The sequence below is a fragment of the Cebus imitator genome, unplaced genomic scaffold, assembly GCF_001604975.1.
Source record: "Cebus imitator isolate Cc_AM_T3 unplaced genomic scaffold, Cebus_imitator-1.0 Scaffold135, whole genome shotgun sequence".
Lineage (NCBI taxonomy): Eukaryota > Metazoa > Chordata > Mammalia > Primates > Cebidae > Cebus > Cebus imitator.
The window spans coordinates 2,003,457-2,024,424 of record NW_016107450.1 but is presented as its reverse complement, the minus strand read 5'-3'; the positions used below and the strand labels follow the sequence as shown (position 1 = coordinate 2,024,424).

Sequence of the window (20,968 nt, the reverse complement as noted above, 5' to 3'; positions counted from 1 at the left end):
TTTGTATTTTTAGTAGAGACGGGGTTTCACCATGTTGACCAGGATGGTCTCGATCTCTTGACCTTGCGATCCACCCGCCTCGGCCTCCCAAAGTGCTGGGATTACAAGCGTGAGCCACCGCGCCCGGCAGCACTCAGCTCTTTAAAAAACAGTGTTTTCTTTGGCTGATGGCAGAAGAGTTAAAGAATTCAGTCATGAGAAGGACTCAATGTAACAGAATGGACTCTGGCTGACAGCTAACAAAGAAATGGGGACCTCAATCCTACAACTGCAAGGAAATAGATCTAGCCAGCAATCTGAATGAGCTGTGTTAAAATAAAATCAGATCAAACTTTAAAATTTTTTTAAAGTTTACTGTACATACAAAGAACAGTTTACAAACTGGGAGACATCTAACCAAAAGTGGCAAGAAGCCCAGCTCACAGCAGTTACAGTGCAACTTGTAAACAAGGAGGAGGAAGTATTTTGACCTTTGTTGTATTCTTTTTAAGGCAAGCAGAGCTGTTAAGCTGATTTGTCTATAGCCGATTGGTTTAATTTCATTGAATCACCCCATCAAGGACATTTTGTGTTTTGTTTATATCTAGAGCAAGTGTTTCAGGGAAATAAGGATGACTTAAATTTTAGCTACCTGACTACAGGTGGTTGGACTTAAAAGATCTAAACTGGGGCCTCTATTTTTTTTTATCTTTAACACTTGAAAGCAGATTCTTCCCAGAGCATCTAAATAAGAAGCCAGCTTGGCTCTTGACTTCAAATTAAGGTGTTCTTCCCAGAGCCTCGAGATAAGAACGCACCAAACTTGGATAGGTTCTTATCTTAAGGCTCTGGGAAGAATTCAATGAAATTAAACCAACTGGCTATAGACAAATCAGTTTAAACAGATATGCTTGCCTTAAAATGAATGCAATGAAGGTCAAAATACTTTCTCCTTGACATTTATAAGCTGTTATATATCCATGATTACCAGGAGGCAATTGAACCTGGCCAAACCTTCTGATTTATAGAATTGGGACTCCTGATCTATAGAATTGTGACATCGTAAATGGGTGTTGTTTTCAGCTGTTGAGTTTGTGGTAATTTGTTATACAGCAAACCCAAAATGCTCCAAAATCCAAATTCAAAATGCTCCAAAATCCAAAACTTTTTGAGTGCCAACATGACACTCAAAGGAAGTGCTCATTGGAGCATTTCAAATTTGGGATTTTTGGATTTGGGATGCACAACCATTGTAATGCAAACATTCCAAAATCTGTAACAATCTAAAATCTGCAACATTTCTGGTACCATACATTTCGGATAAGGGATACTCAATCTGTAATACAAGGGGATTGCATAAAGGCATGATTATCAGGAGGCAAGGAACACAGGGATCATGTTAGTCTGTATAAGGGGCCACAGTAACCCTGTCCAGAACAGCAGAACTGCCAGTTAACTCATAGAACCATGAATGATAATAACAAATGGGGCTTGTCTTAAGCCATTCAGATTTAGACTGGTTTGTTATGCAATGAAAGCTGATTATTACAACTTCTGGGGTGACAGAAGTATAGATCAATTCCTCTTAAATGAAAAGTCCCATCATATTTTCAAAGACACTGAAGAATACAGAAAGGGCATGGGATCTGAATTTGAGCCCATGACTTCATAAGTTACCATTTATTGATGACTTAGCACTGTGGTAGGAGGTCTACATTCACTATCTAAACCATACAACTGTAAGGTAGGTATTTTGAAGGCTCAGTGATTCTATACTATATTTTCATTTTGTTGAGTTAGATAACCTGAATTACATTCACCATTCAATCCTCAATTCTCTCTTCTATAAAATGGGCTTGATTATACTATTTAATTCACAAGATTACACTGCTCTGTAAACTGTGAACTCCTGTGCAAATATTAGAAATCATTACTATCAGTCCAGGGTTCAGTGTTCACATACTACTTGCCACTGAAACTCATCCATAGTGACTACCTCAATACACACTGTATCTACATAACATGTACTGTATCAGCATGTATATCAACACTTGATTTTTCACAGTCAGTACTATTATGGGTCTGTTCACCTCCCTGCTTGATCAAGACATACCAATTAATCACTAAAAGAATGTAATTCACAGGTTAATGATAAGCTCTGGTTTTGGAATTGGGGAAAAGGAGCTAATATATTTGAAGGCCTCTATGTTTCAGGCATCAGGTTAGATAATTTACTTCTATCAGCTGATTATGATTGGATTTGCATGGACTGGGGCTGAAGCATGGATCATTTAGAAACCATCTCAAGTAATTCTACTGTGTATTCGTGACTGAGAATTTCTAACATACAAAACCCCATTAAATCTTGCAACAATCCTCCAAGATAAGTTTCATGTTTATTTTAGAGTAAGGAAATGGATACCCATTGACATTAACTAACTTTCCCAAGAATTACACATCTTGCAAAGCCAAGTTTTTTGCCACTTCACTGAAATGACACGTTTCCTGGACAGAGAGACAATCACTCTCACCAAATTAAGGGAGATACTAAACCAAAAAGCAAGAAAGCCTAAGATTCTTACTTAATAATCAAATCATCTTGGCTGACCTTGCTATCCTCTGTGAAACTTTTCCAGCCATATCAGGCCTTGTTTGTTGATTTCATCACTTTATTTCTACTGCACGAATAACTGACTAATTTTGATGGTATTCATACTTATCCTTACATTTGTTCCTATATTTGTCAAATCCTCTTTGTACATTAAAGTTGACAACCTGGTGTCACAGCGGGCAAATCATGGGAAAAGCCCTGGTTTTGGCGCCAGACCCACCTAAATTGGCCTCCTGCATGTACTTAGCTGGGTGGCCATGTCAAGGCATTTCATTCTTTGAATTGCAGTTTTGTAAGCATAAAAAGGGGAAAAATTAACCCATATTTAAGTAAGATTTGGGAACACTACAGTAAGTCATAGCTATTTGTATACCCACCGTCACCAATGGTAGGCAAGTGTGCGGTGCAGCAGGAAACACATGGAAAGCGGTAAGTCACGTCAGACCTTTGGAGTCAATTCCTTTACCGAACTCAAGTGCCCTCATATTTAGGGAGAAATAGAATAAGGAGTCACGAAATCGAGCTGGGCTGGCACTTCTGTCCTTCCCAGCAGGTTTCCAGAAAGCTATTTACACACGAAGCGCTCGGCAAACCACTGGAAATCACTCTACTCTAACTTTTTTCCACTCTGCCTAACGTCCTTGCCCTATGACCAGGTTCCTACCCCAACCTCTGCCCAAACACTTAAGGGAGGAGTTGCGGGCCTCTTTTCATAGTGGATTGGATTCCGAAGCCAAGAGTAAATCAGTAAGGCTCCACCCATTTCACCGGAGGCCTAGCGATGGGCGCTCCCCTTTCCCCTCCCGCCGGACCTGCCTGGAGGTAGGCTGGCGCGGAGGGAGGGCCCAGTCCCCTGTCCCTTTAAGGAGGAGGGCCGAGCGCAGGCACAGAGCGCGGCGTAGCTCCCACCCGCGACGCCCTCACTCCAGAGCAGCTGCAGGTCGGTCAGCGGCCGCCCCTCCGCCAGCCGAGAACGCCGCTCCGAACCCCGGCAGCGAGTCGCCACCATGGTGAAGATCGTGACGGTGAAGACCCAGGCGTACCCGGACCAGAAGCCGGGCACCAGCGGGCTGCGGAAGCGGGTGAAGGTGTTTCAGAGCAGCGCCAACTACGCGGAGAACTTCATCCAGAGTATCATCTCCACCGTGGAGCCGGCGCAGCGGCAGGAGGCCACGCTGGTGGTGGGCGGGGACGGCCGGTTCTACATGAAGGAGGCCATCCAGCTCATTGCCCGCATTGCCGCCGCCAACGGGGTAAGGGTTGCGCGCCCCGCGCCGCTGTACGCCCTGGCGCGTGTGCGACGTGAGGCCCACGGCGCCCTCCCTCGCTCGGGGCTGGCCGCTTCCGTGCGCGGCGGCCGGGTCTCCACCTCCCGCTCCTCCTCCTCCGCGCTCACTCTTCTCGCCTGGAGGCCCGACGGAAGTCTCCGGGTAGGGGAAAGCGGCTACGGGCCCCGGCAGAGCTGCCCGCCTGACTCCCCAAGGGTGAGGAGGTGCGGAGCCGGGCTTGACCTTGGGAGGCCCGCCCGACCCTCCGCCTCCGGCCTGAGCCTTCCCTCTCCCTGTCCCCCGCCCCTCTAGAGGCCTCTGACATTTCCCTTAACCCTGCCGCCTTGGAAGATACGGTTACCGCGCAGAGTGCTGTCCTCTTAAGCAGGAAAGGTTAGACGGCGGCTGCCTCGCCCAGAGCCTCCTCGCATCCCGCCCGGTCCCCTGCTATTCTCGGCTGGGACTGGCGTTTCCCGCTGGCTTGTAGCCTGACACTGTGGGGCAAGGGTGGCGAGAGGACCCATCCCCCTGGGGCGTCAGGCCGGAGATCTGAGCAGGCGGGTGCCAAGCTTCTCTCCCCGCCCCCTAGTTTGCCTTGGTTGCGAACTCCTGCCCTTTGTGCGGCCTTTCTTGTTGGGGCGCAGGCTTTTGGAAAATCTGGCCTTTGCCATGTGGTCTGTTCCACGGACGGGGCTGGAGCTGAATTTTCATTAGAATGGCAACAACATACCCAAAGGCACCCTTGCGCAAGCAAGCAGTCGTGGCAGGCCAGGAAAATCACGCAACACCTTGGTCTGCCCCCAGCCAAGGAACGTTAACTGACTTGATTGGGCGGGTCCACTCGGTTAGGTGAAACTTTTGAAAAAGGTTTTTCAGTAAATCTGATATATGAAAATGTGGATTTGTAAGATTGATAAGTTGGGGCTATTCACTCACTTTTGTAAAACATTTCTAAGGCGTTCTGAGGACCAACTTTTCTTTCTATACTTTGAGATTTGACTGATGCCCAATTTTCCTGGAACGCATCCCTGAAATTTTTATGAAATTAAAATTTCATAAAAATGAAATTTTTATTCATTTTAATAGTACTTTGTCTTATTTTATTGACATTGAGTACTATTTGCCAAGCACCATGGTAAGCACTTCATTTACTGGGTCTCATTCTCCCGAAGCCCTATAAGGTAGATACTATTATGGGTGTCTTCAAGTTGCCAGTGAGAACACTGAAGCTTAGGTGGGTTAAATAATTTGCAAAAACTATAATGGCAGCTCTAAGAGTCCAATATAGATAAGCTTCTGAGAATGAAGGGACCCTTGAACGCAAAGATTTGTTTTCCAGGCTCCAAACTCTAAACTGCGCCTTATCTACATCTGCCTCCCCGGGCCAAACATTTATAAGCATCAGTGAGGGAAGTTGGCCTGGATTTGTTTACTTTGTGCTCCTGAATTTTCAGACAAGCACAAATTCTCATGAAAGAAGAACAAACAAACAATAGCTGTATCCCAGGAGATCCCTTCGTCTTCCAGTTACCACCTATGCTGAATTTGCATTTCATTAATTCATTCATTCATTCATTCATTCAACAGATCATGAGCCTATACCATGTTCAGAGAAATGTGTGGACTACAAGGATGATTCAGGCATAAGGCTTGTCCTTAAGGAGCTTACAGCAGAGTGGGAATTTTAGGTGTCTAGATCGAAATTTGTCCATTTGGAAGTAGTGTGGGGTGGGAAGGAAAGAATTAGTTAAGACTTAAAAAAAAAGTTCTTAAAACTTCATCACTCTTTAGCCATTGCCCTATTGTTCCTCTCTCTCTTAGCCAACCTTTGTAAAGCTTTCTGCATTCACTATTTCTTATTCTCATCTCCAGTTTACTCGCCATTTCACTGCAATCTGGCTTTTGCCCCCTCCGCTACTCCACTAGAATTGCTCTTGCCAAAATTACTAGTGACTTGCCAGTTGCTAAATCCATGGAAGACACTTTAGGTCTTATCTTATTTGACCTTTCTGCTGCATTTTGCACTGCTGATATTGCACTCTTGTAAAGTTCTTCCTCACTTGGCCTTGCTTACTCTCCTGATCCTACCCACGCTTTTTGGAAGTTCCTTCAAGGGCTGCGCATTGACTGTTCCCTAGGTGTCTGTGCTCAGCTTGTTCTCTGATTTTGTTCACTCTCTCTACTTACCCGGGATTTAAATATGGTACTCTTCCGCTTGTGGTATGATTCAGTCCAGATAGCATCTTCAGAAAGCTTTCTTGACACCTCATCCCCACCACTCTTCTTTACCTATTAAGTGCTCCTTTCCCATAGATGCTTCCAGAATAGATATATTAAATTATAGTGAAATTATCTGTTTACATGTCACAGCCTCCCACTAGAGAGTAAGCTTCTTTAAGATAGGCCTGTGTTTTACCTATATCTGCAATGCCTAGGGCTATGTAGTATTCAACGAATCCTTGTTCATTTGCTCTGAACTGTGAGTCACTTTTGTAGTCTAGCACTTGATTTAAAGCCAGCATATAGCTGGTGACCAATACATTTATTCACATCAAACATTTATTATGTGCTTGCTTTGTATCAGACATTGTACTTGAGGTACAAAATATTTTTGTCCTTGGGAAAGACATAGTCTGGGAGGGATAGTAGACAGGAGTAAGCAGGCAGCACAGTGTGTCAGGTGTTGTGATGGAGGGATGTGCCAGGTGTTTTTAACATGAAGAGCTGTGCTTGGGAGAGGAAGATGAAGGGTAGAAGGCTCCATAGAGGGGTGGTAGTTGAATTGAGTCTTAAAGAATGAGTTGGAGTTCCCCAAAGTGGGTTTGTCAGGTAGGAGGAATTCTTGGTAGAATGAATGCAAATTGAGGGAGTTGGGGGCTGTTCACTTGAGCAAGTTATTTAATTTCTAATCCTTTTTTGTTTCATCTGCAAAGATTGGGAAAGATAATACATACCCGAGAGCCTGTTGTAAGGATTAGATGAAACAACATATTTACAGCCCTTTCTCACTTGGAAACTATTTGAATGACAGGTGTGTTATCAACGTTTTACTGGTATTAGGACACTATTCCAGCCTGATGCAGATATTAGCTGCCCAGATGGTCTCCCACCTTCTTCTAATTCTCAGCAACCCCAACCAATATAGAGGAGTTCTTTGTTAGTCAGAACCCAACTGAGTACAAATGACAAAAACCTTACTTGGATTAGTCCAAGTGAAAAAGGAATTTATTGGCCCATGTTACTGAAAAGTCCAAGAGAATCCCAATGAATTCCCTAGTTGAAACTATTCCTGGTCTCTAAAAATCACTTCTGGGTCTAATGATCTGCAAATGACCAGTATTAGAAATTGAGAAGAGTTTAAACTCACAAGTAAATGAATGTGCGCATATTTTGAAGGATGACTTATCACCATCCTAAGCAAAATAAAATAAATGCCTTCATGGGAACTTATGAGTAAGCATGGTATTTGTTGTTGTTGTCATGCCACAGGGATTCTTTTGTCACAGACTCCTTTGCTACTCATTTGTGGAAGCTATGGAGCCCCTTCTCCGAATATATATTTTTTAAAATTTGAGAGATGGTCTTACTCTGTCTCCCAAACTGGAGCACAGTGGTGCGATCACGGCCTCAATCCCCCCAGGTTCAGTTGATTATCCCACCTCAGCCTCCCAAGTAGCTGGGGTCTACAGGTGACTAATTGTTTTGTATTTTTTGTAGAGATAGGGGTTCACCAAGTTGCCCAGGCTGGTCTCAAACTCCTGAGCTCAAGCAATCTGCTTGCCTTGGCCTTGCCTCCCAAAGTCTTTGTTCCCAGGCAGAGTAATTTTATTTTTAAGTGAATAAAACAAAATACAAAGCATTACAAAGGACGTGAAAAATTATATTAAAGTATAATCAAAATATTAAAAAAAACAGATTTGTGATATAGCAAGATACATGCTTCTTTACTGACAGCAGGATTCGTGGAGGGTCTAATACTGCCTTACTTCAGAGTGGTGGTGAATATGAATGACGTTTTGAGACATCTGCAATCTCAGTATTTTGAGATAACTATAATAGGATGTGAAAATATCTATAATTTTTATTGATAAATTCCTAGGTAGTAGTACTAACAGTAGCAGTAGTAGTAATAATACTGTGGTTTGTTTCCTACATTTATAGTAAAAGGAAATGCTAAATTTCAGTTAGATATTAGTGAAAATAAAGATTGTTTTGTTTATTTTGTCATTCTTATTCATGGACCCCATTGAATTCTACCCAAGGACCTCTTGAGGTAGGGGCAGAGAGTATAAGCATCCCAAGTTAATAACCTCCACACTAAACAAATGATCCTTTTTTAGTGTCAGGTGATGCCTGCACCAAAATGGATCTCAAACATGTAACCCAGAGGCGAAGTGTCTCATGTTCTCCGAGCAAACCAGCGGGACTTTGCAAACTTTGCCTGATAGTGGAGGAACTCCACTCTCTCCCGCTTGAAGGGAACCACGTTTTTCTGAGCTTTCATGAGGTCCAGCCGCAAACACTGCTGAAGGAACATGTTTCTGGTTATAGTTCAGATTTTCTGAGAAGGAAAGGAAAGAACACTGAGCAGGAAGGGGAAGGTTTGGGGACTCTTAGGTAGTTGGTGTTAGGTGGAGGCATCTTGCTATGTTAACTTTAAACCTGATATCCTTGGGGCAGGGATGACTTGGCAGAGAAACATCTTCAAGTCACTTTTTAATATGCTGTAACCCCCATGTTTGTTTGTTTTTAAAACAAAAACAAAAACAGCTTTTAAATTATGGTGGGGCTGGGCATGGTGGTTCATGCCTGTAATCCCAGCACTTTGGGAGGCCAAGGCAGGTGGGTCACTTGAGCCCAGGAGTTTGAAACCAGCCTGGACAACATGGTGAAACCCCTTCTCTACAAAATACAAAACCTTAGCCTGGTGTGGTAGTGGGCGCCTGTGGTCCCAGCTACTTGAGAGACTGAGGGAGGAGGATCACATTCAGCCTGCGAGGTCGAGGCTGCAATGAGCTGTGATTGCACCGCTGCACTCCAGCCTGGGAGACAGCAAGACCCTGTCTCAAAAATAAATAAATAAATAAATAATATATGGATTTTGGTTGGCTTTTGAACAATTGCTTTCCCCTTATTTATGCTTTCTGATTTTGAATCAGCATGAATGCCAGGATGGATAAGCTATGGTCCTTTCCATCCAGGAGCATAGAATCTTATGGGGGAGATAAGACAGAAGAAACACATAGACATACAAAGAACAGAATTAGAGAAAGTGCTGAGTTCAGAGAGAGAGAACATTTCAAATTGGGAAAGAAGAGATGCCTACACCAAACACCAATTATGTCTTGAAGAGCAGATAGTGTGTGTTAGAAGATGGGGCCGCCTTTCAGGAGGGAGACCTGCAGAGAGAGGTGAGGAAGAGGGAATAGGGAGGACTCTTTTTTAGAGCCAGGCATTTACTCACTTAACAATCTTTGTTACATAAAATATTGAAATGAGCTGGCTTGGGAGTTTCTCTTTCTTGGCTTCAAGAAAAATCTCTTGCTCTAGCTGAAAAATCTTTTTCCTTTCTTTCTTTTTTAATCAAATTTAACACTCATGCAATTTTGTAGAATACAAAGAAAAGCATTCTCTCTTTTTGAAATAAAGGGTTTTTTGTTTTGTTTTTGTAAACAAGATAACATAGGGAAGAGTGCTCTACTGTCTTGGAAAGAGTGACTCAATCATTAAGTATTTATTGAGCACCTACAAGGTTCTGGGTACTAGGTATACAACAGTGAATTGAACAGAGTTTCTGCTCCACAGAGCTGTGGGGTTCTAGTTGAGGGTGACAGATGATAAACATATGTGTCAAATGAGGATAAATTCTCTGAAGAAAAATAAAACCCTCTAAAAGGGGACAGCATTAGAGCTGCTCTTTTTATTGCAGCAATTGGGAAGCCCTCTCCAATAAACCTCATGAGAGCAGAGACCTGAATTAAGTGAAGTAGTGAGCCATACAGATATCCATGAAAAGACTTCCAGACAGGAAGAGTTAGATGGAAAGGATAAACACATATAATCATTTAATGTTGTGAAATTATGCCCCAGATAAATAAATGTAGCATACATTTATTGTACGAAGGGTCCCAACATACTATGACAAGTTACATGTGGAGTATAAGTATTATTATATTATAAATTTATCTTGGGATAATAAGAGGTATTACCAGCATTGATCAAATATTTAACAATAACTTTTTTCTCTCTTGGACTCTAGGGTGGGGAAAACTTTTCATCTGCCCTCCTAGGTTATATATTGGGGCTTGCAAATTAAACGCCAAAGACAAATTAGCAACAAAAAGACATTTGTGGGAGTTTATAGAAAAATATGACAGGAGGCAGTTAGACTTGGGGGCCTATATATCATCTCAGTAGGGGAAGGGGGAGGAGGAGAAGAGCATTTGCTGGAAACCATGACTTTAGGAAAGATAAATCGGCCCTTAAGAGAATAGGTGGGATATGTGATAGTTTTATGCCAATGTCTATTTAGTTATGGTAATAAGAGTCAATCTTCCCTGGTTGTGACAATTCAGAGTTCCTTTGGGGCACGCTGCTTTTAAGACAGATGAAGGAGTTTAGTAAAAAGTCTATTTTTAAATGACTGCGGCTCAAAATAATTTTTATGTCACAGTGTATAGTCTGGACCCCTTCAGACTTTAGAAGAGCTTTCAGGGGAGTGATTTGAGTGAGCTACACTTCTAAGAAAGTAAAGAGGAAAGTTTGAACTGATACCTTTATTCTCCTCCAAGTTCTCTTGAGGCCCACACAGACCGTAGCCAGTCATTCTGTTGACTTTGAAGCTGTGCTCACAGTTGGGATCCACCTTTGAAAAATGGCTCCTGAGTATGTTAAGTAAGTAATTGATGGCTAGCTGAGGGCATCAGTTGGGAGGACTGTAGAGAAGACTTTTCTCCCCTGGGGTCCTCAAAGGGGAAATAAATCACAAAGGGGCAGCATAGGGAGTTGTTTGGAAAGGGTGAGAAGGCTGTGCCTAGTGTTGGGATATGTGGATGGATATAAGCTGGGTTTTGTTTTTTAAACTTCAGCTGTTGGAAGTCCTCCTTCCCATAGCTTCTCCAAATCACCAGTGAGCTGAGTCCTCAAGGCGTAAAGACAGCCCTGAATTAACACAATGGAGAATGACAATTAAGTTATGCCAATAAAGGTTAAATCGTGAATCAGAAACACTTGGAAAATTATGTTTATATTGGAAAGATTTTCTTTTTCTTCTCCATGAGTACCCCAAAGTGTTTTTGAAGGATGAAATGCGATAGGTGGTAGGACAGAAATATTTGGTTGACTTGTCCAGATGCTAATGGTGTTGGAACAGGCACTCCAGTCTTCTGATATTTCATCTGCTTGGTCTTTTCCATAAATAAATATATCCCAGAGCAGGTAGTTCTGGGGATTGTTATAATATCCTAGTTAATAGCATGGAGAAACCAGCTTGGGCAATGTTAAGTGCCCAAGAGCTTTAATATGTAAGTCTTGCGAGTTTATAAAAGGACCCCAAACAGAACAGTTTTGGGAAATACCAATCTATACCATGCTAGGTTGATGTGACCATCTGTACTATACAAGAACCTTCCCAGATTTAAGTTTAGTTTCTTCTTTTTAAACTGCCATTAAGGGCATGCAGGGAAGGTGAAATTTTGTTTTCCTATCCATATATACCACATGGCTTATTTTGGCAACTAATATGTGGATTTGTTCTTGGCTGCTTTGAGTGTGATTGATTCAACCCAGTAAGTATTTTCTTCCCAGGTCACCACGTGTAGGGTTATGGGGTAAGTGACAAAAGTCCTTCTGACCAAATATTAGTCCCCGATATTGTACTCCAGTATGCTCAGAGCATCTGTGTTGCTCAAGAGTGAATTGAAATGGCCACTACATGGTGTGAGTCCAGAGGGCTTAATCAGCATGGTGTCGTAGCCATCTGGGGGCTAAACTGACAAGCGTGAGGATTGTAGACTGGCAGGGAACTCAAAATGAGCTAATTGGTGAAACTTTATGGTGGTCTCCTAGGATGCAGCAGAGAAAAATACAGGCCCATTCCTCCCGTGCTTGGGACTTAAGGTGAAGGTTTGTGTTGGAAGCCAGAGACCTGCCACACAGTGCTATTAGCACTGCGATGGAGGTGGGCAACGCAGGCTAGGAAGGCACAGAGGAGGCGCTGGTTCCGGTAGAGGGAGTGGGGAAGTGACAGCTAAAGCCAGACCTGAAGGTGAAGAGCAGAGAGGAATGTTCCAGGCAGAACCAGAAGTGAGACCATTTGGCATGTTGAAGAGAAGGCTCCCCTTGCTGCCGCCCAGCTCCATTTGTTCCAGACTCTACAAGGAGCAACTGCACTAAAAATATACCTCATGTTTTATATTTTACAAGATACTGCTACATGCATGGCCTTATTTCCTGTCTACAACAACTTTTCAGGTGTCCCAGGACACAAAGTCAGGAGAAGAGCCTGGGAACTGCCCCCACTCTTCCTAGAATGTAAGAGATGTTAGGCCATGTTCCAAATACCAGGTTCCCACTGAGAGTAGCTGAGGATAATGCCAATTTGGGCACAGTTTTAAGCAGGAAATGAACATGTGGAGTAGGGCGGTATGCGGTTCTTCCTATGTAAGTCGAAGCTACTTTTCTCACCACTGGCTTGAGTTAAAACCGGTTTCTGAAATCACAGTGTAAAAGAAGAGGGAAAATCTACCTCAAGGCACACTGGTTTTTCTTCTTTAAATGTTCCACGAAAAAAAAAAAAACTGAGGCAGTAGAATAGAATCCTAAGAACCAAATGGCCTCCAGGATCAATGGGGCAAGCCATTAACTATCATCTAGTTAATACAGGAAATTGCATTTTACAGTGGGAAGGGTCCTAGAGTTCGAGTGGAAGATGAAACTTTAGTCAAAGTCATCCTTAAAGTCCCATAGGAAAGTACCATGTTGGAGAACAACATGTAATACAACAGGTGTGTCTTTAGATAGCAGAAGGGCACTCAAGTTGCTCATACTTTAAGAAGCACAAGGAGACTAAGACTGAGCAAGGGCATGTGGTCCCTGTGTGAAATTGTGCCAGAATGGCCCATGCTGTTTAAATCTCACTCTTTTCTTTTTTGTCTCTCTGGAAGTTCTATATACAATAGTGAAATTTGTGCAAGATAAGTACTTGTACAGTGGGACTACACTGCACATTCCTGATGCTACTGAGAGTTGCACATATGAGAATCATCTCAGTCATGATTCAACACATGCAACTTGGAGCATTTATGCCCTCTGCCTTTCTACCTGGCTTATATTTGAAATCTCTGTTAGATTTCCCTGTCAAGGCTTGGTCTTACCTCTACAGATCTGTTTGGACCACTCTGAAAGAATATAGTTTGAGGTGCCTTCCAAAACGAATTCAATGTACACCACATAGCCTGTAAGTAATTTGTACAATTTTATAGGTTCAATCAACTGTTGTAACAGAGACTCAAAACAACAGTGGATTAAACAAGATGTTTTTCTCTCTTGTGGCATATTCTAGTGTCAGCAGGCCAAGACAAGCATGTTGGGACCCAGCGTCTTCAGTCCTGTTGCTCTGCCGTCTTGAAAGTGTTGCCCTTTTCTATCTGGTTGCAGACGGCTCCCACCACCACATCCATGTTTCAGCTACTGGGCCCAGGGGAAAGATGGGGCAACAAAGTGCCTTTCCCCTTTAGAATCTGGAAATTGCATACCTGACTGCTGCTCACAATCCATTGGTTAGATCTATCATGCAGGCCACATTTACTTGCAAGAAGGGCTGAAAATGTAGACTCTATATTGAGAGGCATATGGCCCACCGAAAATGAGTGGTTCTGTTACCTTAAGAAAGGGAAGGAAAACTAGAAATCTGTGCCAAGGTCTACTTCTTTGGCCATGAAGACAGCCATGCCCGTTGTTCTTCCTGCCCATGAAACACAGTACTCCTTCCCAGTGGAGGCACCCCAAATTCCTTCCAGTTCTCTAGTCAGTACTCGGTGTTTATGAGCTCTGGGGGTTGCATAGTTCTCTCTATCAAGCCCATGTGGGGCTCCTTGTGTAAACTTAAAGACAAATGATCAGGCCCTCCATCCCCACTACATAACTACGTAACTATATATAGGGAGGGAGTTACATAACTCTCGTGTGTGTGTGTGTGTGTGTGTGTGTGTAAAGAGAGGAGGTATAGTTGTATATTTACATATGTAGAGCTGTAACTAGCCATAGTGTTCACGTTGTCACATTGTGCTGGCTGGGAATGCACACTCCTGTCACGGCAGTCGAGTAGGTCCTCAGGAAACCCCGGTGCCACCCTCAGGGAGGAACTCTCTATCCACCTGCTCATGTAGCAGTGGACATTGGAGAGTAGGCCCTAAAAGCCCTTTTGGGGCTGTACAACTTAAGTAACCTGCTTCCTGCAGATGAACATTGGAGGCTAAGAGGCAGGGTGGCTTTTGCAGGCCAGGCTCGTGGCTCTTTCACTGTACAGTACCTTCACAAATTTAGTAGCCTTCTGGCCTATTCTGATCAGTCCCATGTGCTGGTAACCACAGTGAAAGTTATCATCTAGATATTTTTTAAACCTAAAAACTTTGACCTGTATTTATTGGATGCTCTGTCCCTCCTGTGATTTCTCCATTACTGATGGCTGCTTTGAGACAGTAGGAAAAGATAGGCTAGTGTGAAGGCAGTATCCTTAATGTGATTTTGCTGGTGGGCTAGTTCCCATTGTCTGACAGAAAATCCTGGGGAATATCTTATTTATTATTTTTATTTTTTTGTCTCACTCTGTCATCCAGGTGAGTGCAGGCTCACTGCAGCCTTGAATTCTCAGGCTCAAGCGATCCTCCCATCTCAGCCTAAGCCTGGGACTATAGGCACGCCCCTGGCTAATTTTTTGTATTTTTGTAGAGATGAGGTTTTGCCACGTTGCCCAGGCTGGTCTCCAACTTCTGAGCTCAAGAGATTCACCCACCTCAGTTTCTTAAAGTGTCAAGATTACAGGTGTGAGCCATTGCACCTGGCTCTGGGAAAGATTTTAGACACAGCCTTCTCTGCTAAGCCTGCTGCTTACTATATATCTGATTTTACTTGGTTGTACAAATTGTTGTCATCTCAACTCTGCAGTGCCACAAATTCCTGGACTTGGGCAGCATTGTTTGCAGGCCACAGTCAAAAACAACTTCCCTTAGCAGAGCCCAGCCTGCCTTTATTTCTGCCTGCAGAATGGCCAGCCCTTCCCTGAGCTCCTGTCTTTATTGTAGCAGGAGGTAATCGACAAGCACTCATGTTCTGAATTCTCCCAGCCATTTGCCTGGAGCTACAAATTTGGTTGGCCAGTGGTCTGCCTTCCATGCCATCAGAAGCAACAGATTTTGACACAAAAAGCATGCCGATGCCACATGTTTTAGATTCTGTTTTGGTATAGAATACCAACTTTTCTGTTAAAATGTGGGTTTGGCTGTTGTTAGCAGAGTTCCCAAATAAAGTACTTAAAAATTGTTAGTAATAGAACCCATCCTTTCAAAGACTGGGTGTGGGCAGTCCAGGGCTGGCGTGTGACTCCATTATGTAGGCGACCCATGCCCCTTTTCTTGTGTTGCACAGCCTTCCCTGGAGTGTTGCTCTTATTTAGTTCCGGGATGGCTGCCCACCACCTCGTCTTCATGCCAGCCAACATACCAGCAGGGAGAGAAAGATGGAGAAGGGACACCTTTCTCAGAAATTGAACATATCTATTGCACTCATGTCCCGTTAGTCAAAACTTAGCTAAGGTTACATCTAGCAGCAAGGGAGGCTGGAAAATATCATTCTTATCCTGGGTGTCAACTGTCAAGCTAAACATTGGGGATTTGACAAACTAAATGAAATGGAGAATTGATGTTGGGGAACAACCAACACCAACAGTTTATACTATCCTAATCACTCCTTCCAAATTTGGTGAAAATCACTGTCATTTTTAGGTGGCAGAGTTACAGAGAGAAGACAGAACTTAATTTTATATGGGTAACTAGATTTTTGGAAAAGACCTTGGCTGTCAGTTATTCCAACTCCGCTTTAGAAAGGAATCAAGGCACCAACATTGCCATTGTGGAAGAATCTTAAACTACTTTATTGAGATACAATTCATGTACCATATAATTTACCCATTTAAAATGAATCATTCAATATTTTTTATTGAATATAGTATATTCACAGAACTGTACAACCATCACCACAATCTAACGTTAGGATCTTTCCATGATCCTAAAAGAAGCCCTTTACATTAGCAGCTAATCTCCCTGGCTTCCCTACCCCTTCAGCCTTAAGCAGCCGTTAGCCTACTTTCAGTCTCTATGTTTGTGTGGGTAGATTTACATGGACCAAATGTCCAGTTTGATTACCATACAGGGGAAGTTACATTTACCAAGTAAAACCACAAGAGCATGAGAAACAAAGTGAGGGCTGTGTCAGGAGCAGTAGAATTAGCATCCCAGGGTTCTGTGCACCTTGTCCTGAGCACTGGAGAGTTAAAGATGTCCTCATTCGCAAGGAGCCTCCAGTTGAATGGGGAAGGTTGACACATACAAAACCAGACAATCACCATTAGATATTGTAAAAGCTAACACAAAAGGAAAAAGGAATGGCCGTGGGGGCTCAGGGCCAGCCTGGGATGGGCGAGTGTGCCTGGGATGGGTGGTGTGCCCGGTGAAGGCGTTTTGCAGGAGATAAGTGTGTCATTCTCAGCAAACTCTCTGTCCATAGCAGATCAAGCTGTCAAAAAAAAGGAGGCAACATTTCTCCAGGAGAATAGCTTCTTCTTTTTCATGAGGGTAAGCAATCAGATTTCTTTTTTTTTAATAAACGTATTTGAACTTATATATCCAAATTAGTATCGTACCCTGCCAAGTCGCCACTCTGGGAACTGTGTGCTCACTCCAGTGGTGCGTCTAGTGCTCAAAGCATTTTGAAACTCCTCTCTGGGAATTATCTTTCAGCCAGTCGGTTTATGGGTCACCTAGGAAAACCAGTCACATTATTTTATAGTCATGCCTCATTTTTCACCTAAAATGATGTAACAAGATTTGATCACCCACTTTATTCATTAGACATGGCTCCAGCCAATTTTTGTCTTTTTCCAAAGTTCAAATCTATTCTCAAAGGATGCAATTTGTTATGACTGAGGACTTTCAAAGAAAGTGCCACAGACAGTAAAGACAGCTCCTTGCTAAAAGAGTTAGAGGGATTTTAGCATTGTTTGAATAAATATGTTGTTTCCCAAGGCGATTGTTTTGAAGGAGATATTGCTAATTGAGATGAATGTACTCTGGCATAACTGTTTAAAGAGAGTTACTATATTTTATACTGTTCAAGAATGCTGACCTGTAGAGAGGAGTTTAGGAGACAGCTCTTGCTGAGGGAGAGTCTGGCATTCTGCTTTCTGCAGCCTACCGCAGTGGCCTGGGGATACAGTTCTCTTCCATTCTGGTAAACATGAAAACCTGCTTTGGTGAGGCATTTAGGAGCCTACAAAATGGGAGGGTTTGTTAAAATACAAACAGACAAAATGGCCAAATACCCCACCCTGACTGAGGAAGAGAGTCCTATCAGCTCTAAACCACAGAACTTAAAACCCAAATGCTAAGCTAGTGCCCACCTCAACTTTGTGAAATTGTCCCCTGACTTCAGATGCCAGAAAATGGATCTGGGATGGCATAACTGGGTGGGGACAGGGAAAGGCCTTTTGATTTAGCAATACAACTATTAGGTTATACCACCTCCTTGGGAAGTTTGAAAAATGCATTCTGTGGAACAAGACGAAGTGCATTTTAAAGGAAGATTTTGAAATGAACCGAAAGGGAAAAAGTGTAGAAAACTCGGTTGGAATCAGGGATAAGATTGGCACCTGTCAGGAAAGCCCACCTTCTTCTCTGGGCTGGGCCACACTGTTCACTCCAGCCTCTTGGTGGTCAAATCCATGAGAAAAACACTTACCCCACAGTTCACCATAGACAAGCTCCTCCATGTGTAGATGTGGTATTCAGAAGAGTAATCATACATAATATCTCCCTTGAAAGATTCTTGTGAGGATGAAATAAAATCTGTGAAGCATTTACTGTGGGGCCTGACATTGTAAGTGGTTAGTAAAGAGGAGATTCTGATGATTCTAATGATTATCATGATTATTCCAAATACTGAGACCTTTGGAGGGCAGAGGGAGGGGACAAGAAGATGTGCCTGGGCAGGGTCTTCGTGCCTCCTACCACCCTCACTGTTTGGCTATCCTATCCTGCCTCTGTCCACATGTTATCCCTTGGACTTTATCTGTCAGTCAGAGGTTCACGGTTGCTGTAAATCTCAGCCACAGGCCCATTGATCTGAGACCTTCACCTGGTTTGAGTCACGAGCCAGCAGTGGCTAGCTAAGGATGGGTATTTCAGGATGGATCTGTGGAATGGTTATGGGCCTAGGTCAATGTCGTGCTGCAGATGGGAAGCTGCAAGAAATGTATGCTGGCATTTCTGGAAACCTCCCGTGACATGTGGATGTGTTCATTTGACAAGCATTGATGAACATTCTTTGTGTGCCAGGCACTGTGCAGAGTGGTTGGGGGTACAGGATGAGTAAGACAAAGTCCTTGTGCTTAGGGTGCTCATGCTGGTAGAGGAGACAGGCACTCCATGGATAGTTACAGCAACATGGTGTGAATGCTAGAACAGACAGTCCTTGACTTACCATGGAATGATGAATTACAGTTGCCCAACTTTACGATGGTATAAAAGTGATACACATTCAGTAGAAACTATACTTCGGATTTTGGATTTTGATCTTTTCCCGGGCTAGCAAAATGGATGATACTCGAGGAGCGAGCCACATTCCCAGTCTACTATGCAGTCATTAGGGTAAATGACCAATAATGTACAATACAGGGCACTGTATTTAATAAAGTGCATGAGATCTTCCAACATTTTATTATAAAATAGGCTTTGTGTTCAATGGTTTTTCCTAACTGTAGGCTAAGGTAAGTATTGTGGGCACATTTAAGGTAGGCTAGGCTAGGCCATGATGTTTGGTAGGTTAGGTGGATCAAATGCATTTTTGACTGATGATATTTCAACTTACAATGGGTTATGCCAAATGGAAGTCAGGCCACTTGGTGGCTACCTAATTTTACCATATAACTTCAGTTCATAGTAGTGGGTTATAAGTGAAGACTTTGAGACTTTGGTTCAAATCTCAGTTTCATAATTAACTGTACAATATCATGTATTTTGCTTATCTAAAACTTTTCTCACCAGTAAAGTGGGATTAATTCCAATATCTGCTATATCAGATAATTTTATGAGGATTGAATGAAATAATGCACATACAAAGGTTTTGTGAACTCCAAGGTGCAACCTAAATATGAATTATTTGGTTGTTTTTGAAACTCCACTATTGCTTCAGGAAAGTCACCCCACTGGACTAATCTAAGCCTCCTGCCAAAAACAAATCTCTACACATAGTTTTGTCTCACTCTCTCAAAGTCCAAAACTCAGATGTGCTAAAGAATAATAAAAATCGTTAATAGGCATTATGCAGTTTTGAGAATCTTAGTGACATATCAAAATTACATCTTTTATGTTAAAATTTATGTTAAAAGTATATATAATCTTTGATGTGATATCTGAGTTTGATTCCTGGATATGCTAGTTATTAGCTGTTTAATCTTGGGCAAATTGCTTGAACTCCTTCTTTACTTATTGTGAAATTAAAATAATATGTTGGGGGTTTTGATGGGAAATACAGACATTTTAAACTTCTTGCGAAAAGTTTCCCAGCCATTACTCCCTCAGTTTAATTTCTCTTCTTCCCAGATTTGCCAATGACCTGTCAAGATGCTGTCCACCTGTTAGCTTATAAATTTCAGAACAGAAATGTCTTTCTTACAGAGAGCATTTCATGCATAGAGCCTGGGGGGAGAGAACTGTTCTATATAACTTGATGTTTTCACTAATATGTCATCAGCCTGATACTCAGTTTTCTCAAAAGAACACAGCAGCCAGCCCCAAAGTAAGCAAAATTGATCCTGAGTAGCTAAAGTACTGGAAGTGGTGTTTGGTGTTTATATGCCAGGTCTACCCCTTGTAGTTTTAGGATAGTGGTTCTGATAAATAGTTGGTTGGGTCCTCTTGCTCCAGAAAGTTCCCTGAATAAGATTTGATGGGGTGCTTTCCATCCCTCAAACATTTACTGAGCATTTTCTTATTGCTCAATACAGTGCTCTGCATTTGGGGCATGTAGAAGTGCATAAAAAGTCTCTGCGAGTCCACATTTCAATATAGTGTGAGAAGTGCCTCGTTAGGGTGTATTAGGGGCCCCAGGGAGGGGAGCACTCAGGGGTGGTCAGAGGAAGCTTCCCAGGGGAGATCCAAGTCCTGAAGGATGATGAAAAGGAAACCAGGAAAAAGTACAGACATGGGGTGATGGGGTGATGAAGAGGACATTCCATATAGACAGAGCAGCATGTGCAAAAGAAGGAGGTCCTTGTAGAGAGTAAAACCACAGCCTTAGACTGTAAAGTAAGACTCATCCTAACTCCAGCATTGCAGGAGGAAAGATGGAGAACGCCAGTGACTCAGCTGCCACCACACAGGCCCTTAACCTCTGAGGCTTTCTTTTATACACAGGCCAGCCTAAGGCCCAGTCCTGGGAATTATCCTAAGGCCCAGTCTGGGAAGTCTCTTATGGCCCTGAGGGAAGGGAGGATCTTGGAGACAGGATTGCAAACCTAAAAAGCTATCTGTAAGGAGGACTGGGTTGAAGTATTTGCCCAATAACATATTAAGGCTCTATCAGAGGCCGGGCGTGGTGGCTCATGTCTGTAATCATAGCACATTGGGAGGCCAAGGTGGGCAGATTACTTGAGGTCTAAAGTTCGAGACCAGCCTGGCCAACATGGTGAAACCCCATCTCTACTAAAAATACAAAAAAATTAGCTGGGCATGGTGGTGTGTGCCTGTAATCCCAGCTACTTGGGAGGCTGCGGTGGGAGAATAGTTTAACCTGGGAGGTGGAGGTTGCAGTGAGCCAAGATCACGCCATTGCACTC

General features: G+C 42.9%; 1 protein-coding gene across 3 annotated transcripts in view; it reads left to right on the top strand.

Annotated features, from left to right (window-relative positions):
- The first annotated feature begins 3,331 nt into the window (after window positions 1–3,331).
- PGM1 (phosphoglucomutase 1) overlaps window positions 3,332–20,968 on the top strand; it is a 69,224-nt gene continuing 51,587 nt past the window's right edge. The window contains exon 1 of one of the 3 annotated variants that reach the window (XM_017541542.1): window positions 3,332–3,843. In XM_017541542.1, coding sequence (XP_017397031.1) covers window positions 3,598–3,843 — 246 coding nt within the window. In that variant the 5' untranslated portion in view covers window positions 3,332–3,597. Of the gene's footprint in view, window positions 3,844–3,921; window positions 4,252–20,968 lie in introns of those variants that run through there. The other 2 variants (XM_017541544.1, XM_017541543.2) reach the window with 2 other exon arrangements.